Consider the following 25686-nt stretch of genomic DNA (forward strand, 5'->3'; position numbering starts at 1 on the left):
ATTTCAGATCCTGCTTCTTGTTCTGGTTTGTGTTGTCATCAATAGTAATTTTTCCTCTTTCCAATCAACGTTCAAAACAGTTTCTCAAGTTAAACCATATATTTATCATTTTTACTCATTCAGAGGGAAATTGTTTTAGATTATGTATCTCAATCACTTTAATTAAGTTATAGCCCCTGCCTTTCCACTAATCGCTTTCAATCAGGCCACACATCCATTGTGTACCTGTTACTGATTGAGCAGAGAAATTCAACCCTTGATAAAATGAACAGTCAATTAAAACATTCTTAGTCTTTATGCTTCCAAGGAAGCCTTTGTTCTTGATCTGGAAACTGGCCTAGTACTTGAGTGTTTGAGCACATTTCTTTGATCGTGGGCCTAATATTGAATTTAAAGCTGCTGTTGTGAAAATCAAGATGCTCTTTGCGCCAGAAGATCCGTGGCTGTATCCTCCCAAGCTTTTGGAACCATCCACCAGATTTTGTTTGTTGTCGATATGCCAGATCTTCACTCATCCACACACCCCGGGCTTCAGATGAGTTGTCAGCCCACAGATGAATCTCTGTGGGCTAATTCTGTCAATGGTCTGGTGGTGGGGACTGAGACAAAACCACCCAGTAAAGAAATGGTGGGGGGGGGGGGGGGACACAAATCAATGTTTTCCACAGAAGTTATCATGTGAGCTGCTTCTCGGTCTAAGTACTGTCTCCTTTTCTTTCTTTCTCTTGTCTATTTTAATATTTAGTCTATGTGCTGGATATGAATATGACACATCAAAGACCAGGCTGATCTTCGCCCTCTGCTGTTACGATGAGGCCCAACTCAGGTTGAAGGAGCTACACCTTATATTCCATCTAGATAGCCTCCAACTTGATGGCATAAACATCGATTTTTTGAAATTCCAGTAATTTCTCCTCCCCCATCTTCTCTCTTACTCCTTTTCTTCACTCCTATTCATCATTTCCATCTGGTGCCCTTCCTCCTTCCCTTTCTCCCATTGGACACTGCCTCTCCTATTATATTCTTCTTTTAGACCTTGACCTCTTCCACCTATCATCTCCCAGCTTCTTATTTCGTCCCCCCCCCCCATTTGGTTTCACCTATCACCTGCCGCCTTCTCCACTCACCTCATTCTGGCTTCTGCCCCCTTCCTCTCCAGGCCTGATTAAGAGCCTCAGCCTGAAACGTTAACTGCTTATTTCTCAGCCCAGATGCTGCCTGATCCATTGACTTTCTCTAGCGTTTTGTGTTTGTTGCGTCAGTAAATAGCATTTCTTCTCACTAATTCAGTCAAATGTTGCCTTATTTTGGAAAGTCAAACCAGAGTATGAGTGGCAATTCTGCAGGAATGTAGTGGAACAGCAGGAGATAGGAAGTGTATAGTTTATTGAAAGCGGTGACATAGGTGGACAGAATGGAAATAACTGTTTAGCACACTGGCCTTCATCAGTCAAGGCAATGACTATAGGAGTCGGACATTCAGCTGCAATTATATAAGCTGTTCATGAGGCAACATTTGGAGTAGTGTGGTCACCCGTTTACAGACATGTAGTTAAACTGAAAAGAGTCCATGTCTGACTTACTGGGATGTTGCCAGGACCAGAGAGCCTGAGTTACAGGGAGAGGTTGGCCTGGCTGTATTCCATGGGACATAAAGTGACTTTATTAGACACAAATATTTAACACTGAAAGACATAGATAAGTTTGGGAATAAACTTTTCCCCAAAGTCCAAAACTTGGGGCATGGAGCGAGAAGAGAAAGATTTAAAGAAGGATCTGAGGGACAACTTCATCCATCAGAGGTTGGTGGAGAAGTGTGATTCAGGGCGGTACATTAGTATCTTTTCACAAGCACTCAGTTGGGTACATGGAGGGATATGGACTGAATGCAGAAAACTGAGACAGGCTGGGTGTGCATTGTGGTTGGTGTGGACTGTGAGGGTGTGCACTGTGCTTGGTGTGAACAGGCTGGGTGTGCACTGTGGTTGGTGAGGACTGGGTGGGTGTGCACTGTGGTTGGTGTGAACTGGGTGGGTGTGCACTGTGGTTGGTGTGAACAGGACAGGCTGAGCTGAGGGACCTGTATCCATGCTGGATTGCTCTTTAACTCTCCTGGTTTAATTTGGCATCTGAGTATTTCAATTATGGATTATGTTATGACAAGACCTAATAATATAATTCTATTTAATGATGTGTGGTACAAGATCAGAAAAAGCAGCTAAACAAATACTTTTCATGACTTGTGAAGTCAGTTAGGCTGGCCACAGTTCGATTAGATTTCCTTCTGTTTATCATAGAGCCAACTGCTAGTATTAAAGCATTAATTGGCACTATTTGAAATTTAGCTCCGTGCCACCATTTCAAACTTTTTCATACCAAACTTGGACAATGCAGACATCTTGAGACTGAAATGCTGTTTTAAAGAAGACAAAAGAATAAGGTTGAACAGTATAACATTTCTATATTGGTATATCTGTTATATATTTATGGCATTTGGATGGGTACATGGATGCGAGGAATATGGAGAGGCATGGTCTTAGTGCAAGCACATGGGATTAGGCAGAGTAATAGTTTGGCATGGACTCAATAGGCCGAAGGTCTTGTTCCTTTGGTAAAGCACCGTATGATTTCATTTTTCCTCACAGAAATGATTGGACTTGCATCTCAAATAAAGTTATTCATTACAGTCTAAATTTATATGAAATTGAATACCTGGTTCTGGTAATACAAATGGATAATTATTATATTGCATGTCTGATACACTTACACAATAGATGCCATCTCCCTTTTCCACTGGTTCACAAGGACATCAAATGAACCTCCCTCGAGTAGTATTAAACTCACATGTCTACTAAGCACATTGCAGTTATGTTAGTATGATAGAAATATATTCAGTGGCCACTTTATTAGGTACCCCCTGTACCTTGTAAAATGCCATAGTCCATGCTTGTAGTCGTCTTCTGCGGTAGTCCATCCACTTCAATGTTTGACATTTTGTGTGTTCATAGATCTGCTTATATACACCACTTTTAATGAGTGGTTACTTGAGTTACTGTCACCTTCCTGTCGATTTGAACAAGTCTGGCCATTCTCCTCTGACTCTTCTCATTAACAAAGTGCAAACTGAATTTTATTATCAAAGTACATATATGTCACTGTATACAATCCTGAGATTCATTTCTTGTGGGAATATTCAACAAATCTACAGAATAGTGACTGTAACAGAATCAATGAAAGTCGCCCCAACTACTGTGTTCAGCCAGAGTGCAGAAGACAACAAACTATGCAGCTGCAAATATCAATAAATATTTAGAACCTGAGACAGAGTCCTTGAAAATGAATCCATTGATTATGGGAACATTTCAATGATGGGGCAAGTGAAGCTGAATGAAGTTATCCCCTGTGGTTCAAGAGCCTGATGGTTGAGGGGTAATAAGTGTTCTTGAACCTGGTGGTGTGGGCCCTGATGCTCCTGAACTTTCTTTCTGATGCGGCAGAGATAAGAGAGCATGTCCTGGCCGCTGGATCTCTGCTGATGAACGCTGCTTTCCTGGAACAGCATTTCATGTAGATGTGCCCAATGGTAAAGAGGGCTTTACCTGTGATGGACTGGGCTGTATCCTCTACTTGTAGGATTTTCTATTCAAGGATTGGTGTTTCCATATCAGACTGTGATGCGGCCAGTCAATATACTCTCCACCACACATCTATAGAAGTTTGTCAAAGTATCAGATGTCGTGCCGAATCTCTACAAAATCCTAAGGAGATGGAGCCTCTGCCCTGCTTTTTGTAATTGCACTTATCTGCTGGGCTCAGAATAGGCTCTTTGAAATATTAACACCTAGGGATTTAAAGCTGCTAATCCTCTCCACCTCTGATCCACAAATGAGAGCTAGCTCATGGATCCCTGATTTCCCTTTTCTGAAGTCTATAATCAGCTCCTTGGTCTCGCTGATATTGAATGAGAGATTGCTGTTTTGACACTATTCAGCCAGATTTTCAATCACTCTCGTGGAAGAGATGTTGCCAGTCCAAACTGTCTGGGGTCTACAAGTGAGGAAATCCGGCATCCAATTTCACAAGGTGGCATCAAGGCCAAGATCTTGGAGATTATTGATTAGTTTTGAGGGGGTGATGGTATTGAATGCTGAGCTGTACTTTGATGAAGAGCATCTTTGCTGTCCAGATGTTCCAGGGTTGAGTGAAGAGCCAATGAGATGGCATCTGCTGTGGACCTATTGCTCCACTAGACAGATTGGAGGGGATCTAAGTAGCTTCTCAGACAGGAGCTGATATGTTTCATCACCAGCCTCTCAAAACACTTCATCACTGTGGATGTAAGTGCCACTGGGCGATTGAGGCAGGTCACTATGCTTTTTTGGGCACCAGTTTAATTGAAGCCTGCTTGAAGCAGGTGGGTACCACACACTGCCAAAGAGAGAGGTTAAAGATCTCAGCGAACACACTAACTAGTTGATCAGCACAGGTCTTTAGTCAGGAACTTCAGCTGAGCCAGATGCATTTCATCGGTTCACCCTTCTGAAGGCAGCTCACACAACAGGCTTCAGAGACTGAAATCATAGGATCAAGAGGTTTTGGGAGTCTGTGATGGTTCCTCCATGTTTTGATGGTTAAAGCAAGCATAGAAGGCATCGAGCTCATCTGGAAGCAAAGACTTGCTCTATCCCATGTTGCTTGATTTAACTTTATAAGAGCTGATATATGGTCTGGAATTTCCATTTCACCTGAGATGGCTTTCTGGAGATTGTACCTGGATCTCTTGTAACTTTCTTGGTCACTGGAGTCTAATACCTTTGATCTGGCTCTCAGCAGATTTTGCATCTCATGGTTCATCCAGGCCTTCTGGGCCCAGTCCACTAACTCAAAACCATCCTGTAACCATTCCCCTGCCTCCTGCGACCACCTCTTTGTCTTAATCTCTGAAGCTTTGCTGTTTAGCTCTTGCCTGTATGGAGGTAGGAGAACGATAGCTAGTGATCCGACTTACCAAAATGTGGTCTGGGCAAGGAACGGTAAGCAATTCCTATCTTAGTATAATGGTATGTTGGGGCCTATGGTGCTACAAGTAATTGAGCAGGGGTTTCTTCAAAAAACATGGTCTCTGACTATGATTTGAACAGTTTCGCGATGAACTGTTTCTTCTTTGGAGACAGCATCATGCAGAATTGCGAGCGCTTGACTATAGTCAGCTGCTGGTGGCATGTAAACTGCGGTCAGGATTATGGAGAACTTCCGAGGTAAATGGAACGGACAGCATTTGACCATTATGTGTTCCAAGTCAGGGGAATGAGAGTTCGTCAAATTGGAGTACCAACCAGAGTTTATCACAAAACACACACTTTTACCCTTTGCCTTTCCCGAATCAGCAGTTCTCTCCATTCTGTAAATTGAGAAGCCTTTGGGTCAGATCACTGTTATCTGGCGTGTTTGGAGAATGCCACGTTTCAAATAAACATACAATGGAACACAGTCTCAGTTGTCTTCAATACAGCAATTTTACCCTCAGACCCTCAGTCTTGTTCTCCAGCAACTGCACATTTGCCAACAAGATGTTGTGTAGAGGAGGCCTCATTCCACTGCATTTTAGCCTGGCTTAGAGTTCCCCCCTCCTGCTTTGTTTTTGGCTGTGGTGATGGTCCTTCAGCCTCTTAATGGTGCTGTGCCTGTCTGATTCGCCAAGTCCTTCAGTTAGGTGTGACATATGAACATCATTGAGTTGATTTAAAAGTACATTGCTTGGACAGAAGTTTCATGCTGCAAATTGCAGTGAGAGTAAATCAAAAGAAGTGTGTTTGAAAAAAACTTTTGGAACTACTTTCTGGAGCCCGCAGAACATCGCCGATGAACACCAGCGCCATCTTGTCTGCCAAGGCGTTTTCACCCACAGGACTGCCGCTCACTGGATGTTCTCAGTTTTTCATAGCATTCTCTGCAAACTCTGGAGACTGCTGTGCATGAGAACTCCAGGAGATCAGCAGTTTCTGAGATACTCAAACCACCCTGTCTGGCACCAACAATCAATCCTGGTCAAAGTCACTTAGATCACATTTCTTCCACATCCTGATGTTTGGTCTGGAAAAATAACGGAACGCCTTGGCCATGTCTGCAGGCCTTTATGCGTTGAGTTGCTGCGACATGATTGGCTGATTAAATATTTGCACAGATGTTACTGATCAAGTGACCACTGACTGTATACACTGTACATACACAACTATGTCTGCATTACATTTCCATGGCTCACGGAGCTCACCAACACACGTTGATCAAAGGATAACGGCACATTATGTGTATCATTATTTGCTATTCGTATCAACTGAGGCACGAACTAGGTTTCAGTCAGCACTAATTACCCTCCCATCTGCATTCTGCTTATTCAGAATCAGAATCAGGTTCATCTAGAACAGAGACGAGGAGGAATTTCTTTAGCTGGGGGTGGTAATTCTATGGAATTCATTTCTACAGACGGATGTGGAGGCCAAGTCATTGGGTATATTCAAAGCAGAGGTTGATAGGTTCTTGATTAGTAAGGGTGTGAAAGCTTATGGGGAGAATGCAGGAGAATGGGGTTGAGAGGAAAAATAAATCAGCCATGACTGAATGGCAGGGAAGACTTGATGGGCTGAATGGCCCAATTTTGCTCTTATGCGTTATGATCTTACTATCACTGACATTTGCCAGAAATCTATTGCTTTATGGCAGCAGTACAGTCCAAGACATAAAAATTGATATCTTCTCAAAATGAGCACCATCTAAATAGGAACTTCGAAGGTTTTAATTCTTTGTGGAAGTGTTTATATATTCTTAGTTATACATACAAAATGCTGGAGGAACTCTGCATGTCAGGCAGCATCTATGGAGGGGAATAAGGAGCCGATGTTTCAGTCTGAAAGAGTGAAGAGTCTCCGCTCAAAATCCCTCTTTATAGATGCTGTGTGACCTGCTGAGTCATTTTATGTGTGTTACGCTGGATTTCTACCACCTGCAGAATCTCGTGTTCCAAACCTTCTTAAACAGCAACCAAAAGTTGCAGATTTCTTTAAGTGCAGAGACTTGTGGGCAAACTAGGCAATAACTTGCTGAATTAACAATGTGAGGAATGCCTTGTTAACAGCCATAGTTGCCTCCAACAACAGGAAAAGCACAGGGTTGCAAAACTAAAACAGGCGTTGCTTAAACAACTCCATGACAGCAAGGCCAGGCAATGCCATGGTTAGTTTATTTGTTTCAAGGAAGCACACCTGTCACGTTTCAGAGTGGAAGGTGGAAATTATGTTTTTCCTGCTAGCATTTACAATTTTGAAAATTCAGCCTTTCCAGGCAGGCAACAGTTGGGAATCAGAATCAGGTTTAGTATCTCTGACAGACATTGTGAAGTTTGTTGTTGTTTTGCAACAGCAGCACAGTGCAATACAGAATTTTAAAATTCTATAAACTACAACTAGAAACATATAAATTATACACATAGTGCAAAAGGGGAGACAAAAAGATTTACAGGCAGCTATAAATCTAAAACAGCTTCAAATGTTCAATTATTTCATCATTGTTCTTTGTTAGAAACCTCCACTGAGAATCTTCCCAGTCATCTCAGACGACCCCGGTCAAGGCTTCAGATTACCATGAATGATTAGCTGGCATGGAATTCAATGCAATTATAAAATTACAACCAAAATCTGATGTCATGTTCCCTCTGATTCAATTCTGACTCCAGGTCTACCTCCAACATCAATGAACGGAGCCCTTCACTTATGTTTCAGATGAAGAATCAGTTCCATACAAGCATAATGGTTTTATAAAACATTTATTGTCGATATACATAATAAATCTGTACGTAAAAGCATACAATGGCTCATAGAGGCTTCATTTTGAACATACATGAGTTTATTATTGAGGGCATGCAGTTGGCAAGATCAGCTTATGTGAAACTATTTGTTGTCATCTCTAATTTTTCATTCAGGATGATTCCTTCAGCATTTTGTGTGTGTTACTCTTTATAAATGCAGGCTGTTATCAGGTAATGTGAGAGTTTCATAAATTGTATATTGCTGGGGCTATTGCTTTAGTGTGTTATTCTGGCACGCGCTAAATCAGTTCTAAAGACTTGAATATGCAGCTTCAAAACCTTAACAAGTAGATGGATATAAAAATTATGCTTTATTATACAACTGATATGAAGTGTGAATGTCAGGGACATACACGGAGGTTAATGCGGTTTTTGTTTTATTGCAGGGCATGAAATAGTTGATTTAAAACCTCAATACATCCTTCCACCTTCTGAGCACAAGAGATTCTGTAGATGCTGAAAATCCAGAATAACACACACACAGAATGCTAAAGGGCTCCGCTGGTCCGACAGCATCTATGGAAAGGAATAAAGGGTGGACATTTTGGACAGAGATCATTTACCTTTCACCTATCCCCTCCCAGCTTGACTTCATCAACTCTCCCTCATCCACCCACCTTCCCCCTCAACTGGTCTGACCTATTACTCACTCGCCAGTTTGTGCTCCTCCTCCTCCTCCTTATTCTGGCTTCTGTGCCCTTCCTTTCCAGTCCTGATGAAAGATCTCAGCCCAAAACATTAACTCTTTATATCTCTCAATAGATGCTGCCCAACTCTGCCACAGATGGGCTGCAAACAGAAGCAGGTTGGGCAAGGGGCTAGCAACCCCATGCTAAGAAAGCCTGGAGCTACAGAAGCTCCAAAGACCTCTGGGAGAGGAAGGATCTTCGCATAGAAGACATAAGATGGGCCTCATTTAGGGACAACTTGAAAGACCGGCCTTGGACAGAGGACTCTGGCGAACTGCTGTCGGCTGAGAAGGGGCGATGGGCTTAAGAACAACAGATGCTGCCCAACCTGCTGAGTTTGTATAGCATTTTGTGTGTTACTCCAACCTTCAGATGCTCTTTTCCAGGACGGTTAATTGTAAAGTTAATTTCATGCTGTTACAAACCAAAGCTTGCAAAAATAAAAGTCTCAGTTCCCACAGAAGCTCACTCAGAACAACTTTCTAATCAGAACTCAAGGATTAAAGTTGAAACACATCCACGGTTAAAGATGGTCATTTCTTAAAAAGATGTCCAACAATGTCAACACTACAGATAAAAAAGCTCACTAGTACCTCTACTTCCCCAGAAGGCAAAGGAATTTTGATGTATGTCTATTGATCCTCACTAATTTTTATTGATTCATCAATGAAAGAATCTTCTTTGGATAAACATGTCAGGATATGGCAAACCCTCTGCCTAAGACCATGGGAAACTGTAGGGTTATGCACATAGTTGATCACAGAAGTCAGCCTCCCCTCCATCGACTCACTTCCTGCTGCCTCGGGAAAGCAGCCATCATAATCAAAGACCTCTCACACTTCGGTCATTCTTGCTTCTCCTCCCTTCCACTAGTCAGAAGACAGGAAAGCCTGAAATCCATCATCAAAATCAAAGACAGCTTCTAGTCTGCTGTTCTAAAGCTCTTGAACAGACCTATTGCGTGATAAAAATTAGCTCTAGATCTCACAACCTACCTCAACATGAGCCTTGAATTTTATGGTTTCTGCACTTTCTCTGTAACACTGTATTTTAACAAAAACATAAAACAGTACAGGTCCTTCAGCCCACGATGTTGTATCGACCCTTAAAAATATGTTTATTTTTATTTAACTATATAATACTTATAGGCCCTTCAAGCCATACCATCCCAGCAACCCCAACAAACCTGATTATCCCTAACCTAATCACCGGACAACGACCTACAAGCTATGAACTTTAGACTGTGGGAGAAAACTGAAGCAGCTGGGGAGAATGTACAAACTCCTTATGGTGTGGGAATTGATTTCTGAACACTAGAACACCTCACATTGTAATTACGTCATGCTAAATGCCATGCAATGCCCTTTTAACCCTTTCCTCCACATGGCCCTCCATTTTTCTATCATCCATGTGCCTAAGATTCTCTTAAATCATTGAGGCTATGATTTACTTGCTGACAAACTAGTCAATACTCTTAGTTGAACTTCACCTTTGTGGTTTATGGGGAAACCTGATTTTCCAATGGGAAAATACAGATTCTAATTCTGTTAAAGGTTTTCAATTACACCTAACCTCAGATTGTACAGCTTTACAATACACAGTGGAAATATCTGTTTTTTGATGGCTACATTGAGTTACTCACCGCAAATGGTGTCATTACACTCTGTTGCTGTCATCTGGAACAGCCACTTGACTGGTTTGGCTCGGACAAGTCGTCTAATTTTTCAATGGTGTCTTTCTAGCCAAACACCACTGATCTGGGAATTATACTTCTCTTGGCAACAAATTAAGAAAAAAAAAATCCTCCATAACTAAAAATCAGATTTCATTCCCAGAAAACACATATTTCAAAACCATGCCTGCTTTTCATTAAGAGTTTTATTCCTCCTTCAAGACTGATTTTAAATTGGAAGTAATTCCTCTCTTCTCCTCTGTTCAATTTCATGTGACATTGAGGCATTACTAAAATTTGCAAAGAGTTACCACATTAAGTATCAGAACTTGAGCCAACACTAACCGACAGCCATTATGCAGTTAGAATAATGCTACACAAGCCAAAACCAAGCTGGAGATCCAACACAGGGCCATGGATGGGGTCTTCAGAGCACAAGTATCTTGAGCAAGAAGCTGGATGCACTTTGCATTGACCTTCATAAGCTCTATGTCAATAGCACAATCCCATTCATTTGGAATGGAGCCACCAACCTAATTCCACATTGTGCTTCTTCATTCATGAGGACTGCTCTGTGAACAGAGACTGTATCTCTGCAGATGGCTCACTGCCTTGATGACCAGCAGAGAAGAGGCTGATTTTTTCAAATGTGCTGGAAGATGGCAAATTCAAAGGAGATATGAGGAGCAAGATGTTTTTTCTATTTTTTTTTACAGAGAGAGTGATGAGTTCCTAGAATGTGCTGCCTGGGTTGGCCATTTAGCGAATTTTAAGAGACGTGTGGATAGGCACATGAATGTGAGGAAAATGGAAGGAGATGGTCGTTGGGCAGACAGGGGGATTAGTTTAGTTGGCCATTTGATTACTAATTTAATTGGCTTAGTGAAACTTTGTGGACTGAAGGATTGTTCCTGTGCTACATTGTTCTATGAATTGTATGAAGGTATCATTTGAAAAATTAGACACATATTTTAGAAACTGGAAAGGTAAATTGGATGATGCGTTTTAAAAAAATTATTTTACTTTGTTTTTTAATTAATTTGGTATTTTAGTGTATTTTAAAAATAATTGAAAAATATAAACCAATTTACTTGAACTAAAGTCATAGAACACTACTGCACAGAAACATGTCCTTTGGTCCATCTCATCTGGCTGACTGGATGAAGGAACTGGTGATTTCGTGGCCAAGTTTGTGGATTATATGAAGATAGGTTGTGGAACAGGTGGTGTTGAAGAAGCAGGGCATCTGGAGGAGACAGATTGGCAGAATGGGCAAAGAAGTGGCAGATGGAACATAGTGTAGGGAAGTGCCTGGTCATGCACTTTGGCAGAAGGCAAAAGGCGTCGACTATTTTCTAAATGGTGAGAAAATTTTTAAAATCAGAGGTGTGAAAGGACTTGGAAGTCCTTGTGCAGGATTCCCTAAAGGTTAACTTGCAGGTTGATGAGGAAGGCAAATGCAATGTTAGTATTCATTTCATGAGGACTAAAATACAAAAACAAGGATGTAAAGCTGAGGCTTTATAATGCACTGCTCAGATCACACTTGGAGTATTGTGAACACTGTTAGGCCTTTTATCTAAGAAAAGATGCGCTGAGATTGGAGAGGACCTAGAGGTGGTTCACAAGAATGATCCCAGGAATGAAAGGGTTAATAAATGAAGAGCATTTGACGGCTCTGGGCCTATACTCACTGGAGTTTAGAAAAATTAAGGATTTAATTGAAACCTATCAAAAACTGAAAGGCCTAGAGAGAGGATGTTTCCTATGGTGGACGAATCTAGGATCAGAGGGCACAACTTCAGAATTGAGCTTGTCCATTTAGAACAGTGATTAGAAAACATTTATTTAGCCAGAAAGTGGTGAATCTGTGGAATTCATTGCTTCAGAGAGCTGTGCAGGCCAGTTCATTAGGTATATTGAAGGCAGAGGTCAAGAGGTTCTTGATTAATCAGGGAGTCAAAGGTTATAGGGTGAAGGTAGGAGAATGGGGTTGAGAGGGGTAATAAATCAGCCATGATGAAATGGCAGAGCGGACTCGATGGTCACGATGGTCTAATTGTGCTCCTATGTCTTATGGGTTAAGGGTGAAAGGTGAAATATATGTGAGAGGAACTTCTACATTCAGAGGGTGTTGAGAGTGAGGAAAGAACTGCCAGCAGAAGTGATGCATGCAGGTCCAATTTCAACATTTAAGACAAATTTAGATAAGTACATGAATGGGAGGGGTATGCAGGGCCATGGTTCAGGCACAGGTTGATTGGATGAAGCAGAACACAACTTGGCGTGGACTAGTTGGGCAGAAATGCCCCATCAGCTCGACACTCAACCTGCAGTAATAAGGACTGTTACATGCTTGGTTTACATTGAGCAAAGAGATCATTTTATCAGGTGAAACCTTAGAGTTGTTTCACTTCTGAACCAGAGGGAGAAGATGCTTGATACATCCCAATACAGGAATAAAGGGAAAATAAGTATGTCATACAATCCCCCACATTAAAAAGCTAAAATCATGTAATTCAAAAAAACAAAGCCTTTGAGAGGTGGTTGAAACAAAGCATCATTAATAAAAAGATGTTGAACAAAAAATATCAATTGAAATGGTAAATTGATCACAATTGAAATGCTGAGCATTGTGGACATGCTATATTAACACTGGAACGTGTGGCAACACTTGCGGGCTGCCGCCAGCACGTCCCTGGGTTGTGTTGGTTGTTGATGCAAATGACACGTTTCACTGTATGTTTCCAAGTACCTGTGACTAATAAATGAACCTGAACCAGAACCAATTGGAAGAAACTCATTGTGACACTTGGGCCCAGTTCTGATCACTTCCATCTTCTGCACCACTGTTGGGCAATGACTTCATATCACTTGGGTTTCGATGCGAGGAATGGTTCACAATCAGCAGATCCTGCTCCTTACAGCACTCATACGGCTCTTCTGCTCTGGTCTTGCAACAGTGACGGAGCTGGCACTCAGACTTTTGGCCAAGATACATTCAAGTTCTCTTCAGAGCTCTTCTCACTGTCTCTAGATTGCCTCCTCTTTCTGCTACCTTCACAGAAAGAAAAATACAAATTATTCAGTGAATGCATACTTTGAAGATCAAGTATCAATTTTCTAGCCAATTTTCTGACCTCCTAACCTGGATTGAAACGTTGTGGTTTAAATGAGGGAACAAACTCTCATGTCATTGTGGTGGGTGGAATATTAAGCCCTTGAGACTCCAATGACATTCAGATTCACTTATTTATTAAGTCAAGTCAAGTTTATTGTCATTTCGACCATAAACTGATGGTACAGAATACAGTAAAAACGAAACAACCTTCCTCCAGGAGCCTGGTGCTACATGAAACAACACACAAAATTACACTAGACTATGTGAGACATTGAAACATACAGTGAAATGTGTCATTCGTGTTAACAATGATACACCCAAGGATGTACTGGGGCAGCACACAAGTGTTGGTACACATTCTGGTTGCCTCAATATAGGAAGGATGTTGAGGCTTTGGAGAGAGTGCAAAAGAGATTTACCAGGATGCTGCCTGGTTTAGAGGGCATGTGCTGTCATGAGGGGCTGGATAAATGGGTTGTTTTCTCTGTGGCAGTAGAGATCTGATAGAGGTTTATAAGAATACGAGAGGCATAGATAGACAGGGAGTCTCTGTTTCCCAGGGTTGAAATGTCTAATACCAGAGGGCATGAAGGTGAGAGGGGAGAGGTTCAAAGGGAATGTGTGGAGTACGTTTTTTTTTACTCAGAGTGGTGGATGCCTGGAATGCACTGTCTGGTATGGTGGTAGAAGCAAATACATTGGAGGCTTTTAAGAGACATTTGGATAGGAAGATGGAGGGATGTGGCCATGGTGTAGGTAGGAGGGATTAGTATTTGGGTGTTTTTGATCTACTCTTTAGCTGGTTTGACATAACAATGTAGGCCGAATGGCCGATTCCTGTGCTGTACTCTTCTACGAGGGGTGATTGATAAGTTTGTGGCCTAAGGTAGAAGGAGTCAATTTTAGAAAACCTTGCACATTTATTTTTCAAAGCAGTCCCCTCCTACATTTACACACTTAGTCCAGCAGTCGTGCAGCATATGGATCTTGGACTTCCAGGAAGAGTCCACAGCTCGGGTGATTGATAAGTTCGTGGCCTAAGGTAGAAGGAGATGAGTTATTAACTTCAAACTTTCTGCGTAATCATTCAAAGAGTTGAACTGCACGTGCATGTATCAAGAGCTGTATAACTTTCTACCTTAGCCCACGAACCTATCAATCACCCATTGCTGTGGACACTTTCTGGAGGTCCAAGATCCGTATGCTCCACGACCGCTGGACTAAGTGTGTAAATGTAGGAGGGGACTATGTTGAAAAATAAATGCGCTAGGTTTTCTAAAATTGACTCTATTTACCTTAGGCGACAAACTTATCAATCACCCCTTGTATGCTCTATTCTGGTGCCAATTTAGTGTGCCCAGAATGTTCTGAAAACAACTCCTACCACACCCTTTAAACAAAAAGTGCCATGAGGTTCACCCCTTCTGCACATTCAATTCAGCATGATGTGCTCTGCCCCAGAACTTCACTCTAGTGGCACTGATGTTATGAATTACTGAGGCAGGGCACAACATGCTGAAATGCAGTATGTCTGGTACTACTGAACAGGAATACGCTTTCAGATAAGGGAGCTTTCATGGTTTCCTTGCTAAGCAATATCCCTTCCACTAATACTAATTATCATTAGTGGTAATCTATTAGCATGCATAGGTAGACAGAAGTGAAGTCAACAGGTCTTTTTCACACTGGAAGGATGTAATTAGTAAAACACTCCACAGATCAGTAAATGGCCCTCAATCGACAATCATCTATCTGTGGTACATTAATTGCTGCCATTATCTGATAGGAGTTTGTATGTTCTCCCTTTGACTGTGGATTTCCTGCTGCATTCCAAAGATGTAGAGGTTCGGGTTAGTAAGTTACAGACATGCTACGGCAGTGCTAGAAGTGTGGCCCCCGACGCAATCCTTGCGGATTTGATTTGATGCAAATGACAAATTTACATACACATGACAAATAAAGCTAATCTTATTTATATTAATAAGCTGGTTAGGGAACCCAATAAAGATTGACAACACACACAAAAGACTGGAGGAACTCAGTAAATTAGGCAGCGTCTATGGAAATGAATAAACGGTTGACATTTTGGGCTGAAACCTTCTTCAAGACTGGAAGGGTAGGGGGAAGAAGCCAGAGTAAAAAACTGGGGGACTGTTTATTCATTTCCACAGATGCTGCCTCACTTGCTGAGTTCCTCCAGCAATTGTGTTGCTTTGGATTTCCAGCATCCGCAGACATTCCCATGCTTACAAAAAAGATTAATGTTTTAAAAATATTAGCTTTATTTATCACATGTATATTGAAACATATAGTGAAATTTGTCATTTGCGTCAATGACTATTAGAGTCTGGGGGCAGCCCACAGTTATCACCATTCTTCCAGCACCAACGTAGCATGCCACATCTTACAACCTAATCTGTATGACTTTGAAATGTGGGAGGAAATAAATGACGACACAGAAATAAATGGAAGTTTCTGTGTGATGAGGATATTTCAGCTCTGTAGCAGTATATAGGTCGACTGAATGAGTGGCTAGAATCCTGGCAAATATTTTTTAATACGGGAAAGTGTGAGGAATCAAAAGGCAGTCCATTATCTAAATGGTGAAGAATTGCAAGTCAGTATAGAGGAATCAGAATCAGGTTAAATATCACTGGCATATGTTGTGAAATTTGTTGACTTTGCGGCAGCAGTACCATGCAATAGATAACAGAGAGAAAGAATGTGATGAATTACAGTGTGTGTGTGTGTGTGTGTGTATACATATATACACTAGAACACAAACACACACACATATATATATTAAATGGTTCAATTAAATAAGTAGTACAAAAATAGAAATAAAAATAGTGAGGTAGTGTTCATGGGTTCAATGTCCATTCAGAAATCAGATGGCAGAGGGGAAGAAGCTGTTCCTGAGTCATTGGGTGTATGTCTTTAGGCTTCTGTACCTCCTTCCTAATGGCAGCAATGAGAAGGGGGCAGGACCTGGGTGATAGTGGACATTGCCTTTTTGAGGCATCGTTGCTTGAAGCTGCCCTGAACACTATGGAGGCCACTGCTCGTGATGGAACTGATTTACTTTATAACTCTAGTTCTAGATCTAGTTGTTCTGGTGCATAACTTTAAAAGAATCGGGGAGGCATCTGTAATAAGTATGTAATGTTATTGAAACTTGCAAGATCCCAAGGGGGTAGAGTAGGGTAGACATCAAGATATATCTGCCAGTGACAGAGTGTCAAAACAAGTGGACATAAATAGAAATTAAGCAGCAATCATTTAAAACTGAGAAGTGTGGAAATTTCTCATTAACGATCAGTCAAAAGTAAATTTATTAAATAAATTTATTATCTAAGTAGGTATATGTCGCCATATACTACCCTGAGATTAATTTTCATGTGAGCATTTGCAGGGAAATAATGAAATACAATCGAATTTATGAAAAACTACACATAAATATTAAGGGTGGTGAATCTGTGAAATTCCTCACCTCATATGGTAGAGAAAGTCTAAATCACTGGAGAAATTTAAAGGGACAGATAACTTTCTGAAAGATCAGGGAGAGGGAAACTGGTATTTGGGGGCGGTGGGAAAATGAGTCTGAGAGTAGATCCACCGTGATTACAGGAGGGACCCAAGAGATCACGTGGTCAACACTATTCCTGTTTCCTCATGAATTTATCGCCCAGACATCAACACATAGAGTGAAATGTGTCATTTGCATTAAATCAGTGAGGATTGTGCTGGGGCCATATTTCTGGCACCAACATAGCATGCTCACAAGTCACTAACCCTAACCCGTACATCTTTGGAATGTATGAGGAAACCAAATTACCCAGAGGAAACCCATGTGGTCACAGTCCTATACAATCTCAATCCAGACAGTGCAGCAATACCATGCCAAGCTACTGCTAACTGGCTGCCCAATGATCTATTGTGTATGGGACTTCTCAGGGTCAGAATAATTGGCTATATTGCAAAGAACACTACTGTTCAAAGGTCTGTGACAATAGACAATAGACAATAGGTGCAGAAGTAGACCATTCAGCCCTTTGAGCCTTCACCGCCATTTTGAGATCATGGCTGATCAACTACTATCAATTCCCGGTTCCTGCCTTGTCCCCATATCCCTTGACTCCCCTATCCATAAGATACCTATCTAGCTCCTTCTTGAAAGCATCCAGAGAATTGGCCTCCACTACCTTCCGAGGCAGTGCATTCCAGACCCCCACAACTCTCTGGGAGAAGAAGTTCTTCCTTAACTCTGTCCTAAATCACCTACCCCTTATTCTCAAACCATGCCCTCTTGGTACTGGACTCTCCCAGCATCTGGAACATATTTCCTGCCTCTATCTTGTCCAGTCCCTTAATAATCTTATATGTTTCAATCAGATCCCCTCTCAATCTCCTTAATTCTAGCGTGTGTGTGGGCAAGTTCCTGGAAAAGTAATGACCAAAGTCCAGTTAGATCTTCTATCATGCAGACAGCTATAAATACCATTCAGGATAAGGAGCAATGACCTCTATTCAGTGGCATTGGTTAGGTGATGAATACAGATTAGAACTTCATTCAGTTCAATGTATTGGATTGACTTGGCTCAGCAGACAGTGAGTTTAAAATGTCATCCACCGTCTGCACTGAAGATATTTTAGTACAAAGTAATCTCAATGGACTGAAACTACCAACATGCTAATAGATCCACATCTAGCCTGGACATACAGAGTAATTAGAGGCGTGTTACTGTTTCAGAAAGCAAGCCCAACAACTGTCAGTGTGTCAGACAGTGGGGAAAATGCTTGTGTAATGTGAGAAATGATTAGCAGTGAGTGTGACGAGGAACAAGCGGCTCTGGTTCCCAAAGCTGTCATACATCTTGTTTTGATGTACACGGGCAACAATAAGTGACGGGTGTAGCAGTCAACAATCAACTACCACATTTGACAACAGCCTCTCCTCTTCCTCCTTCTTAGGCTTGACAGAGATTTACCTTCACTGGGGCAGCTGATGGGAGGTTAATGTGGGGAAGGGCAGACTCTTCCATGAGTCTAGTGGGAGCGATTGCCCATGAAGGAGAAGTAATAGTTGTCAAATATGATAGGTCATTATTGATGGCTCCACTAATCAGTTTTCTCTACTAATGAACATCAGAACCAGATGGGCATGAACTCTTGGAACCAGATGCACCTGTTCCTTGTCACAGTCCCTGTTGTTCATCCTCATTATTACGTGCCATGTCGTATGATGTGGGTAATCATGGTCTCATGATTATATAGAAGTGGTTTGCAATTGTCTTCTTCTGGGCAGTGTCTTTATAAGATGGGTGACCCCAGCCTTATCAATATTATTCAGAGATTGTAAGCCTGGTGTTAGTGGCCGCATAACCAGGACTTGTGATATGCACCAACTGCTCGTGTGACCATCCATCACTTGCACCTATGGCTTCATGTGACCCTGATCAGCAGGGGCTAAGCATGTGCTACACTTGTGGGCTAGTGGAGGCTAGGGAGGCTTTAGTAGAGATGGATCTCTACCTCACTACCCATTCGTACTAATATATATGATTTTTTCCAAAAAGAAATGTCCTGATGAAGGGTCCTGACCCAATATGTTGACTGTTTATTCACTTCCATAGATGCTGCATGATCTGCTGAGATCCTCCGGCATTTTGTGCGTGTTGCTCTAGATTTCCAGCATCTGCAGAATCACTTATGTATACCTGAAGTACTGATCAGTTTTTAGCCATAATTGTAGTTATAGAGCACTACAGCAGAGCAACAGTATCTTTGGCTCATCCAGTCCATGTCAAAGCCTAGTCTCATCAACTTGCAACTGCACCGTAGCCCTCCCATCCATGTACTTATCCAAACCTCTCTTAAATGTTACATCAAACCCACATCCACCACCTCTGCCGGCAGCTTGTTCCACACTCTTCTGAGTGAAGAATTCCTCCTTCCACTTCCCCTTAAATATTTCATCTTTCACCTTAACCCATGACCTCTGGTTCCAGTCTTAACCAACCTAAGCTGAAAAAGTCAGCTTTCATAATTTTGTATGCCTCCAACAAATTTCCCCCATTCTCCTACGCACCAACGAGTGGAGTCCTAACCTATTCAACCTTTCCCTATAACTTAGTCCTGGTAACATCCTTGTAAATTTTCTCTATACTCTTTCCTCCTGTAGGTAGGTGACTAGAACTACGCACGATACTCTGCATTTAGTCTCACATCATCTTATATAACTTCAACTATACAACTAGGCTTCTGAACATAGTAACACTCATATAATTGCCCTGTATACCTAGGTTAAATGTAAGCAGTATGAAGCCATTGGCATGCTTGTATTTTCAGCCCGCCAAGATTATTTTCATTGCAGAAGGTGGTAAATAAGTTGATTTGATAAATAATTAAATTAAATTAATCAATTTCACTTGTACCAAGATACCGCAAAAAAACTCACCTTGTATGCCATATATAAATATCATTTCATTACAACAGTGCATTAAGGCAGTAAAGTAAAACTACAGAATGCAATAAAAGTGTCACAGTTATGGAGAAAGTGCTGTACAGGCAGACAATAAGGTGAAAGGCTATGATGAGGTAGATTGTGAGTTCAAGAGTCTGTAACACTTTACCCAACAGGCTGGTATATGTCTAGGGCGGGGGTCGGCAACCTGCGGCTCCCGAGCCATTTGTGGCTCTTTCACCTCTGTGCTGCGGCTCCCTGTGGCTTTGGGAAATAATTGGTCAGTATTTAATTAAAATGTATTTTATGTTAGTTTGTTAGCTTTTGAAATGTAATTCTAAATTTGAAGATTATGGTGATCTTGTACAATCTAAGTGTGGCGACACATTTCCTCACAATTAGCCAGCATTCCGGCTAAGGGAGATAGCCTACGGGGGTTTGTGAGTACGCGTCTTTTGCAGCATCTGCGTCCATGGGGGCTGGGTTGAGGGAGGCTTAAAAGCAAGGCTGTTTAGTTCGAATAAAGTTACCTTTGACTGCAGTCTTTATTTTAGCGCTGCGTGTAGCGCTACACCGCTACAACGTGTTTTTTATCGCTATTAATATACATCACCACTGCCAATGCCTGACACCCGCCAGTGCGCGCTTTCTTTTAATTCTTCGATCCAAGGTAGGCTACCTATGTAGTAACCTTCAACCCAACGTCTTTTTTTCGGAGTTCAAAATGTTTTTGTTGCATGCAGAAATGTAATTTCGTTTTCTCTGCAGGAGTTCATCAATTTCAAAAATGCAACACATTATAGTTTGTTTATACATAGCATAAAGGCAAAAAAAACCCGTTGTATGCAGTGTTATTTCATTTTGTGGCTCCCAGTGTTTTCTTTTCTGTGGGAAATGGGTCCATATTGGCTCTTTTAGTGGTAAACGTTGCCGACCCCTGGTCTAGGGGAAAGAGGAGATCCAGCCACTCACCAACCCACCTCCTGTACACGCAGGTGCTGTGAGAATCGAGTTTTATGCCTCGCGCCTGCCAACAGTATCAAACCCACAACAAATACCGTTATGAAATACACTTTAAAGAGTTTACTAAAATTAAAAGAGTAGTAGGCAATACAATATATATATACACACACAACGAAAAAAACAAAAGGCGCCAACTTATCAAAGTTCAGTCTGTTTAGTGCACTCGTTGGAGCTCAATCAACGAACCAATCGACCCATCCGGCCGTCGCACCTGGGACCACCCCGGTGGTCTTATGAGCAGTCCAGCACACGTCCACCTTCCTCGGCGTCTTCCTCGGCCTCCTCCTCCCACCAAAAACCCGCGAAAACCCCTCCCCCAAGTTCCCAGCATCACAAGACACAATAACATTCCCCATTGATTAACAAATGAATACAATTACCATATCAGCCATTCTAAAGTGAAACAACAGCGAGAGAAACACTTATCCGACAAAGAAGCATTCCTACTTGTAACAAACCAAAGAGGCCATTTTAAGTAACATACACAGGACATTGTACAAGTCTATTTTATCCTAGCTAGGGGACTATCGAATAGTCTTATATCAGTGGGATGGTAGATGGCATTTTAAACTCACTGTCTGCCTGTCCAAGTGGTTACAAAAGACTCACAACCCCATTTTATGTTACTGACTGACCTAAGCAGCATTCATGAGTTAAGTGATATTAGTGAGCAGAGATCATAGAACATATCATAGAACGAGAATCTTAAGAAAGAGATTAGAAAAGCTAAAAGAAGATACGAGGTTGGTTTGGCAAATAAGGTGAAAGTAAATCCGAAAGGTTTCTACAGTTATATTAAAAGCAAGAGGATAGTGAGGGATAAAATTGGCCCCTTAGAGAATCAGAGTGGTCAGCTATGTGTGGAACCGAAGGAGATGGGAGAGATTTTGAATGATTTCTTCTCTTCGGTACTCACTAAGGAGAAGGATATTGAATTGTCTAAGGTGTGGGAAACAAGTAAGGAAGTTATGAAACCTATGACAATTAAAGAGGTGGAGGTACTGGCGCTTGTAAGAAATTTAAAAGTGGATAAATCTCCGGGTCCTGACAGGATATTCCCCAGGACCTTGAGGGAAGTTTGTGTAGAAATAGCAGGAGCTCTGACGGAGATCTTTAATATGTCATTAGAAACGGGGATTGTGCCGGAGGATTGGCGTATTGCTCATGTGGTTCCATTGTTTAAAAAGGGTTCTAGAAGGAAGCCTAGCAATTATAGATCTGTCAGTTTGACGTCAGTGGTGGGTAAATTAATGGAAAGTATTCTTAGAGATAGTATTTATAATTATCTGGATAGACGGGATCTGATTAGAAGTAGCCAGCATGGATTTGTGCGTGGAAGGTCATGTTTGACAAACCTTATTGAATTTTTTGAAGAAGTTACGAGGAATGTTGACGAGGGTAAGGCAGTGGATGTAGTCTATATGGACTTCAGCAAAGCCTTTGACAAAGTTCCACATGGAAGGTTGGTTAAGAAGGTTCAGTCGTTAGGTATTAATGCTGGAGTAATAAAATGGATTCAACAGTGGCTAGATGGGAGATGCCAGAGAGTAGTGGTGGATAATTGTTTATCGGGATGGAGGCCGGTGACTAGCGGGGTGCCTCAGGGATCTGTTTTGGGCCCAATGTTGTTTGTAATATACATAAGTGATCTGGATGATGGGGTGGTAAATTGGATTAGTAAGTATGCCGATGATACTAAGGTAGGAGGTGTTGTGGATAATGAGGTGGATTTTCAAAGCTTGCAGGGAGATTTATGCCGGTTAGAAGAATGGGCTGAACGTTGGCAGATGGAGTTTAATGCTGAGAAGTGTGAGGTTCTACATTTTGGCAGGAATAATCCAAATAGGACATATAGAGTAAATGGTAGGGCATTGAGGAATGCAGAGGAACAGAGAGATCTAGGAATAACTGTGCATAGTTCCCTGAAAGTGGAGTCTCATGTAGATAGGGTGGTGAAGAGGGCTTTTGGAACGCTGGCCTTTATAAATCAAAGCACTGAGTACAGAAGTTGGGATGTAATGCTAAAGTTGTACAAGGCATTGGTAAGGCCAAATTTGGAATATTGTGTGCAGTTCTGGTCACCGAATTATAGGAACGATATCAATAAATTAGAGAGAGTGCAGAGACGATTTACTAGAATGTTACCTGGGTTTCAGCAATTAAGTTACAGAGAAAGGTTGAACAAGTTAGGTCTCTATTCATTGGAGCGTAGAAGGTTGAGGGGGGATTTGATCGAGGTATTTAAAATTTTGAGAGGGATAGATAGAGTTGACATGAACAGGCTGTTTCCATTGAGAGTAGGGGAGATTCAAACTAGAGGACATGATTTGAGAGTTAGGGGGCAGAAGTTTAAGGGAAACACGAGGGGGTATTTCTTTACTCAAAGAGTGATAGCTGTGTGGAATGAGCTTCCTGTAGAAGTAGTAGAGGCCAGTTCAGTTGTGTCATTTAAGGTAAAATTGGATAGGTATATGGACAGGAAAGGAGTGGAGGGTTATGGGCTGAGTGCGGGTAGGTGGGACTAGGTGAGATTAAGGGTTCGGCACGGACTAGGAGGGCCAAGATGGCCTGTTTCCGTGCTGTGATTGTTATATGGTTATATGGTTATAGAACAGTATAGCACCGTTCTTTTGGCTCACGATATCTGCACCAAACACGATGTCAAATTGAACAAAATCTCTTAAGCCGGTTAATGATCTACATCCCCCTCTTCCCTGCTTTTTTATGTGACTGTCTAACAACCTCTGCAATGCCTGCATTGCATCTGCTTCTACCACTACCCCTGGCAGCCTGTTCTTGGCACTGACTTCACTTTGTGTAAGAAAACTTGCTAAACTTTTCCCCTCTCACTTCAAACCTACGTCCTCTAGAGTTTGATATTTCTACCTGGGGTAAAGATTTTAGCTGTTACATTACTTGTGCCTTGTGTAATTTTATAAGCTTTTATCAAATCTCCCCTCAGCCTCTGATGCTACAGACAAAACAACCCAAGTTTGTCCAACCAGCTCATGCCCTGTAATTCAGGCAGCATCTCAGCAAACCACTTCTGCACCCTTTTAAAGGCCTCCACATCCTTCCTGGTGACCAGAATTGCAAATCAACTGCTCCTAAATCTCATTGTGTTCAAAAAAATAAATAAACATTCCTATATTCAAACTGACTGTCACATCCAGCTATGAAACTACATCAATAACAAGTAGTTAAGACCATAAGATATAGGAGCAGAAGTAGGTCATTTCGACCCATCGAGTCTACTCCGCCATTCAATCATGGGCTGATCCAATTCTTCCAGTCATCCCCACTCCCCTGCCTCCTTCCCCATGCCCTTTGATGCCGGTAGTTAACTGTCACACAATTGTACAGAAAATGTAACAGGTGATGGAGAAATGGATCCTTCCTGGTTGTTTTCTACCTTGTGGATATTTAACTTAAGCATGTAGCAGAGGTCTAGAAGAATCCCCTAAGAGAGAATACTGGAAAGATATAAACACAGGAGATTCGATAGATGGTGGAAATTTTAAGCAACATATGCAAAATGCTGGAGGAACTCAACAAGTCAGCTAGCCTCCCAATGAGTCCAGATGAAGGGTCTCAGCCCAAACGTTGACTTTTGCAGATGTTGCCTGACTTGCTGAGTTCCTCCAAATTTTGTGTGCGTTGCTCTTGGAAATAATCTGAACTCCACTTCAGTCAAAAAATGTAACTTGAACTTTAATCAGAGGAATAAATTTGAAAAGAAAATTTAAAAAAAAACATCTTCAACACAAAGATAACTAGGTCATCAATGTTGTTAGAAAGAACTAAAACAGGGGTGAGGAGGCAATAAATACACTTACATCAGTAAACTGGAGTCTCCTTGCTTACAGCTGGTGCAAATCAGGAATCTGCAGGGGAGCAATTTCTAAACTATTCAGTGTGTTTCATTTTGAAGTGCATCAAATTTCCTGTTCTGATTGAGGTTCTCTAAGTGCCCTCTCCTTCAGCTAGTCCACTGACAACACTAACTAGTAACAGCTACTTACGGCTAGGGCAGCTTCACTCATTTCCAAGAGTTCAGAATCAGTCTCTTGTGGGAGCTGCTCTGGAATCCATAGTCACTGTAAACTTTGCTGACTCCAGTTCCTAGATTGGTATGGAGTTGCAATCACATCTAGGGTAGCAGCAGTTCACATAATGCTTTGGAGTGCCAGTGATCTGAACGTTGTAGTTCATTTCCTGGCATTATCTGTAAGGAGCTTGTATGCTCTCCCCATGATTGTGTAGGTTTCCTCTGGATGTTCTGGTTTCCTACATTCCAAAGATGTGTCGATTAGGGTTAGTGAGTTGTGGGCATGCTCTGTTGGCACTGGAAGTGTGGTAACGCATGCAGGCTGCCCCCAGCACATCCCGCAACTGTGTTGATCAGTGACCCAAACAACACTTATGTTTTGAGGTGTTGATGTAGGTGTGGAAAATAAAGCTAATCTTAAAAAAAAAGATTTTATCTTAAAATCAACAGCTGGTTGCATAAGACCATGGCAGCGGCCTACATGGTTTGCAGGTTTAGAAGGTATTTATATTAACTGTGGTTTTTTAAATTGTGCTCTTTATGTGCTGCATCAGATCCGGAGAACAATCATTTCATTCTCCTTTATACTCATGTATTGAAAAATGACAAGAAAGAATCTTGAAGGACAACCTCTTTCACTGTGGTTGCTTCCTAAGCAACGGGACGACCCTGAACCAAAATATTATCAGAGGATCTTCATTTCTCTGTATGCTAGTTATTGTAGGGAAGTTACTGCCCCAGGGCATTTGCAAGTCAGGGGTGGCTCCTGGCTCCCAACATCAGTAACTTATGAAGTCAGATTAACTCAT

At 41.6% G+C, this 25686-nt stretch overlaps 1 protein-coding gene across 4 annotated transcripts in view; it reads right to left on the reverse strand.

Annotated features, from left to right (window-relative positions):
• Positions 1 to 13140: 13140 nt before the first annotated feature.
• The window catches only part of LOC132379342 (metal transporter CNNM4-like), a 115912-nt gene continuing 103366 nt past the window's right edge, over positions 13141 to 25686 (reverse strand). For 3 of the 4 annotated variants that reach the window (XM_059947073.1, XM_059947071.1, XM_059947069.1), the window contains one exon: positions 13141 to 13280. In XM_059947073.1, coding sequence (XP_059803056.1) covers positions 13201 to 13280 — 80 coding nt within the window. In that variant the 3' untranslated portion in view covers positions 13141 to 13200. Of the gene's footprint in view, positions 13281 to 14300; positions 14381 to 25686 lie in introns of all 4 variants that reach the window. The other variant, XM_059947070.1, reaches the window with a different exon arrangement.

This window comes from Hypanus sabinus, chromosome 22 (assembly GCF_030144855.1).
Source record: "Hypanus sabinus isolate sHypSab1 chromosome 22, sHypSab1.hap1, whole genome shotgun sequence".
NCBI classification, from domain to species: domain Eukaryota; kingdom Metazoa; phylum Chordata; class Chondrichthyes; order Myliobatiformes; family Dasyatidae; genus Hypanus; species Hypanus sabinus.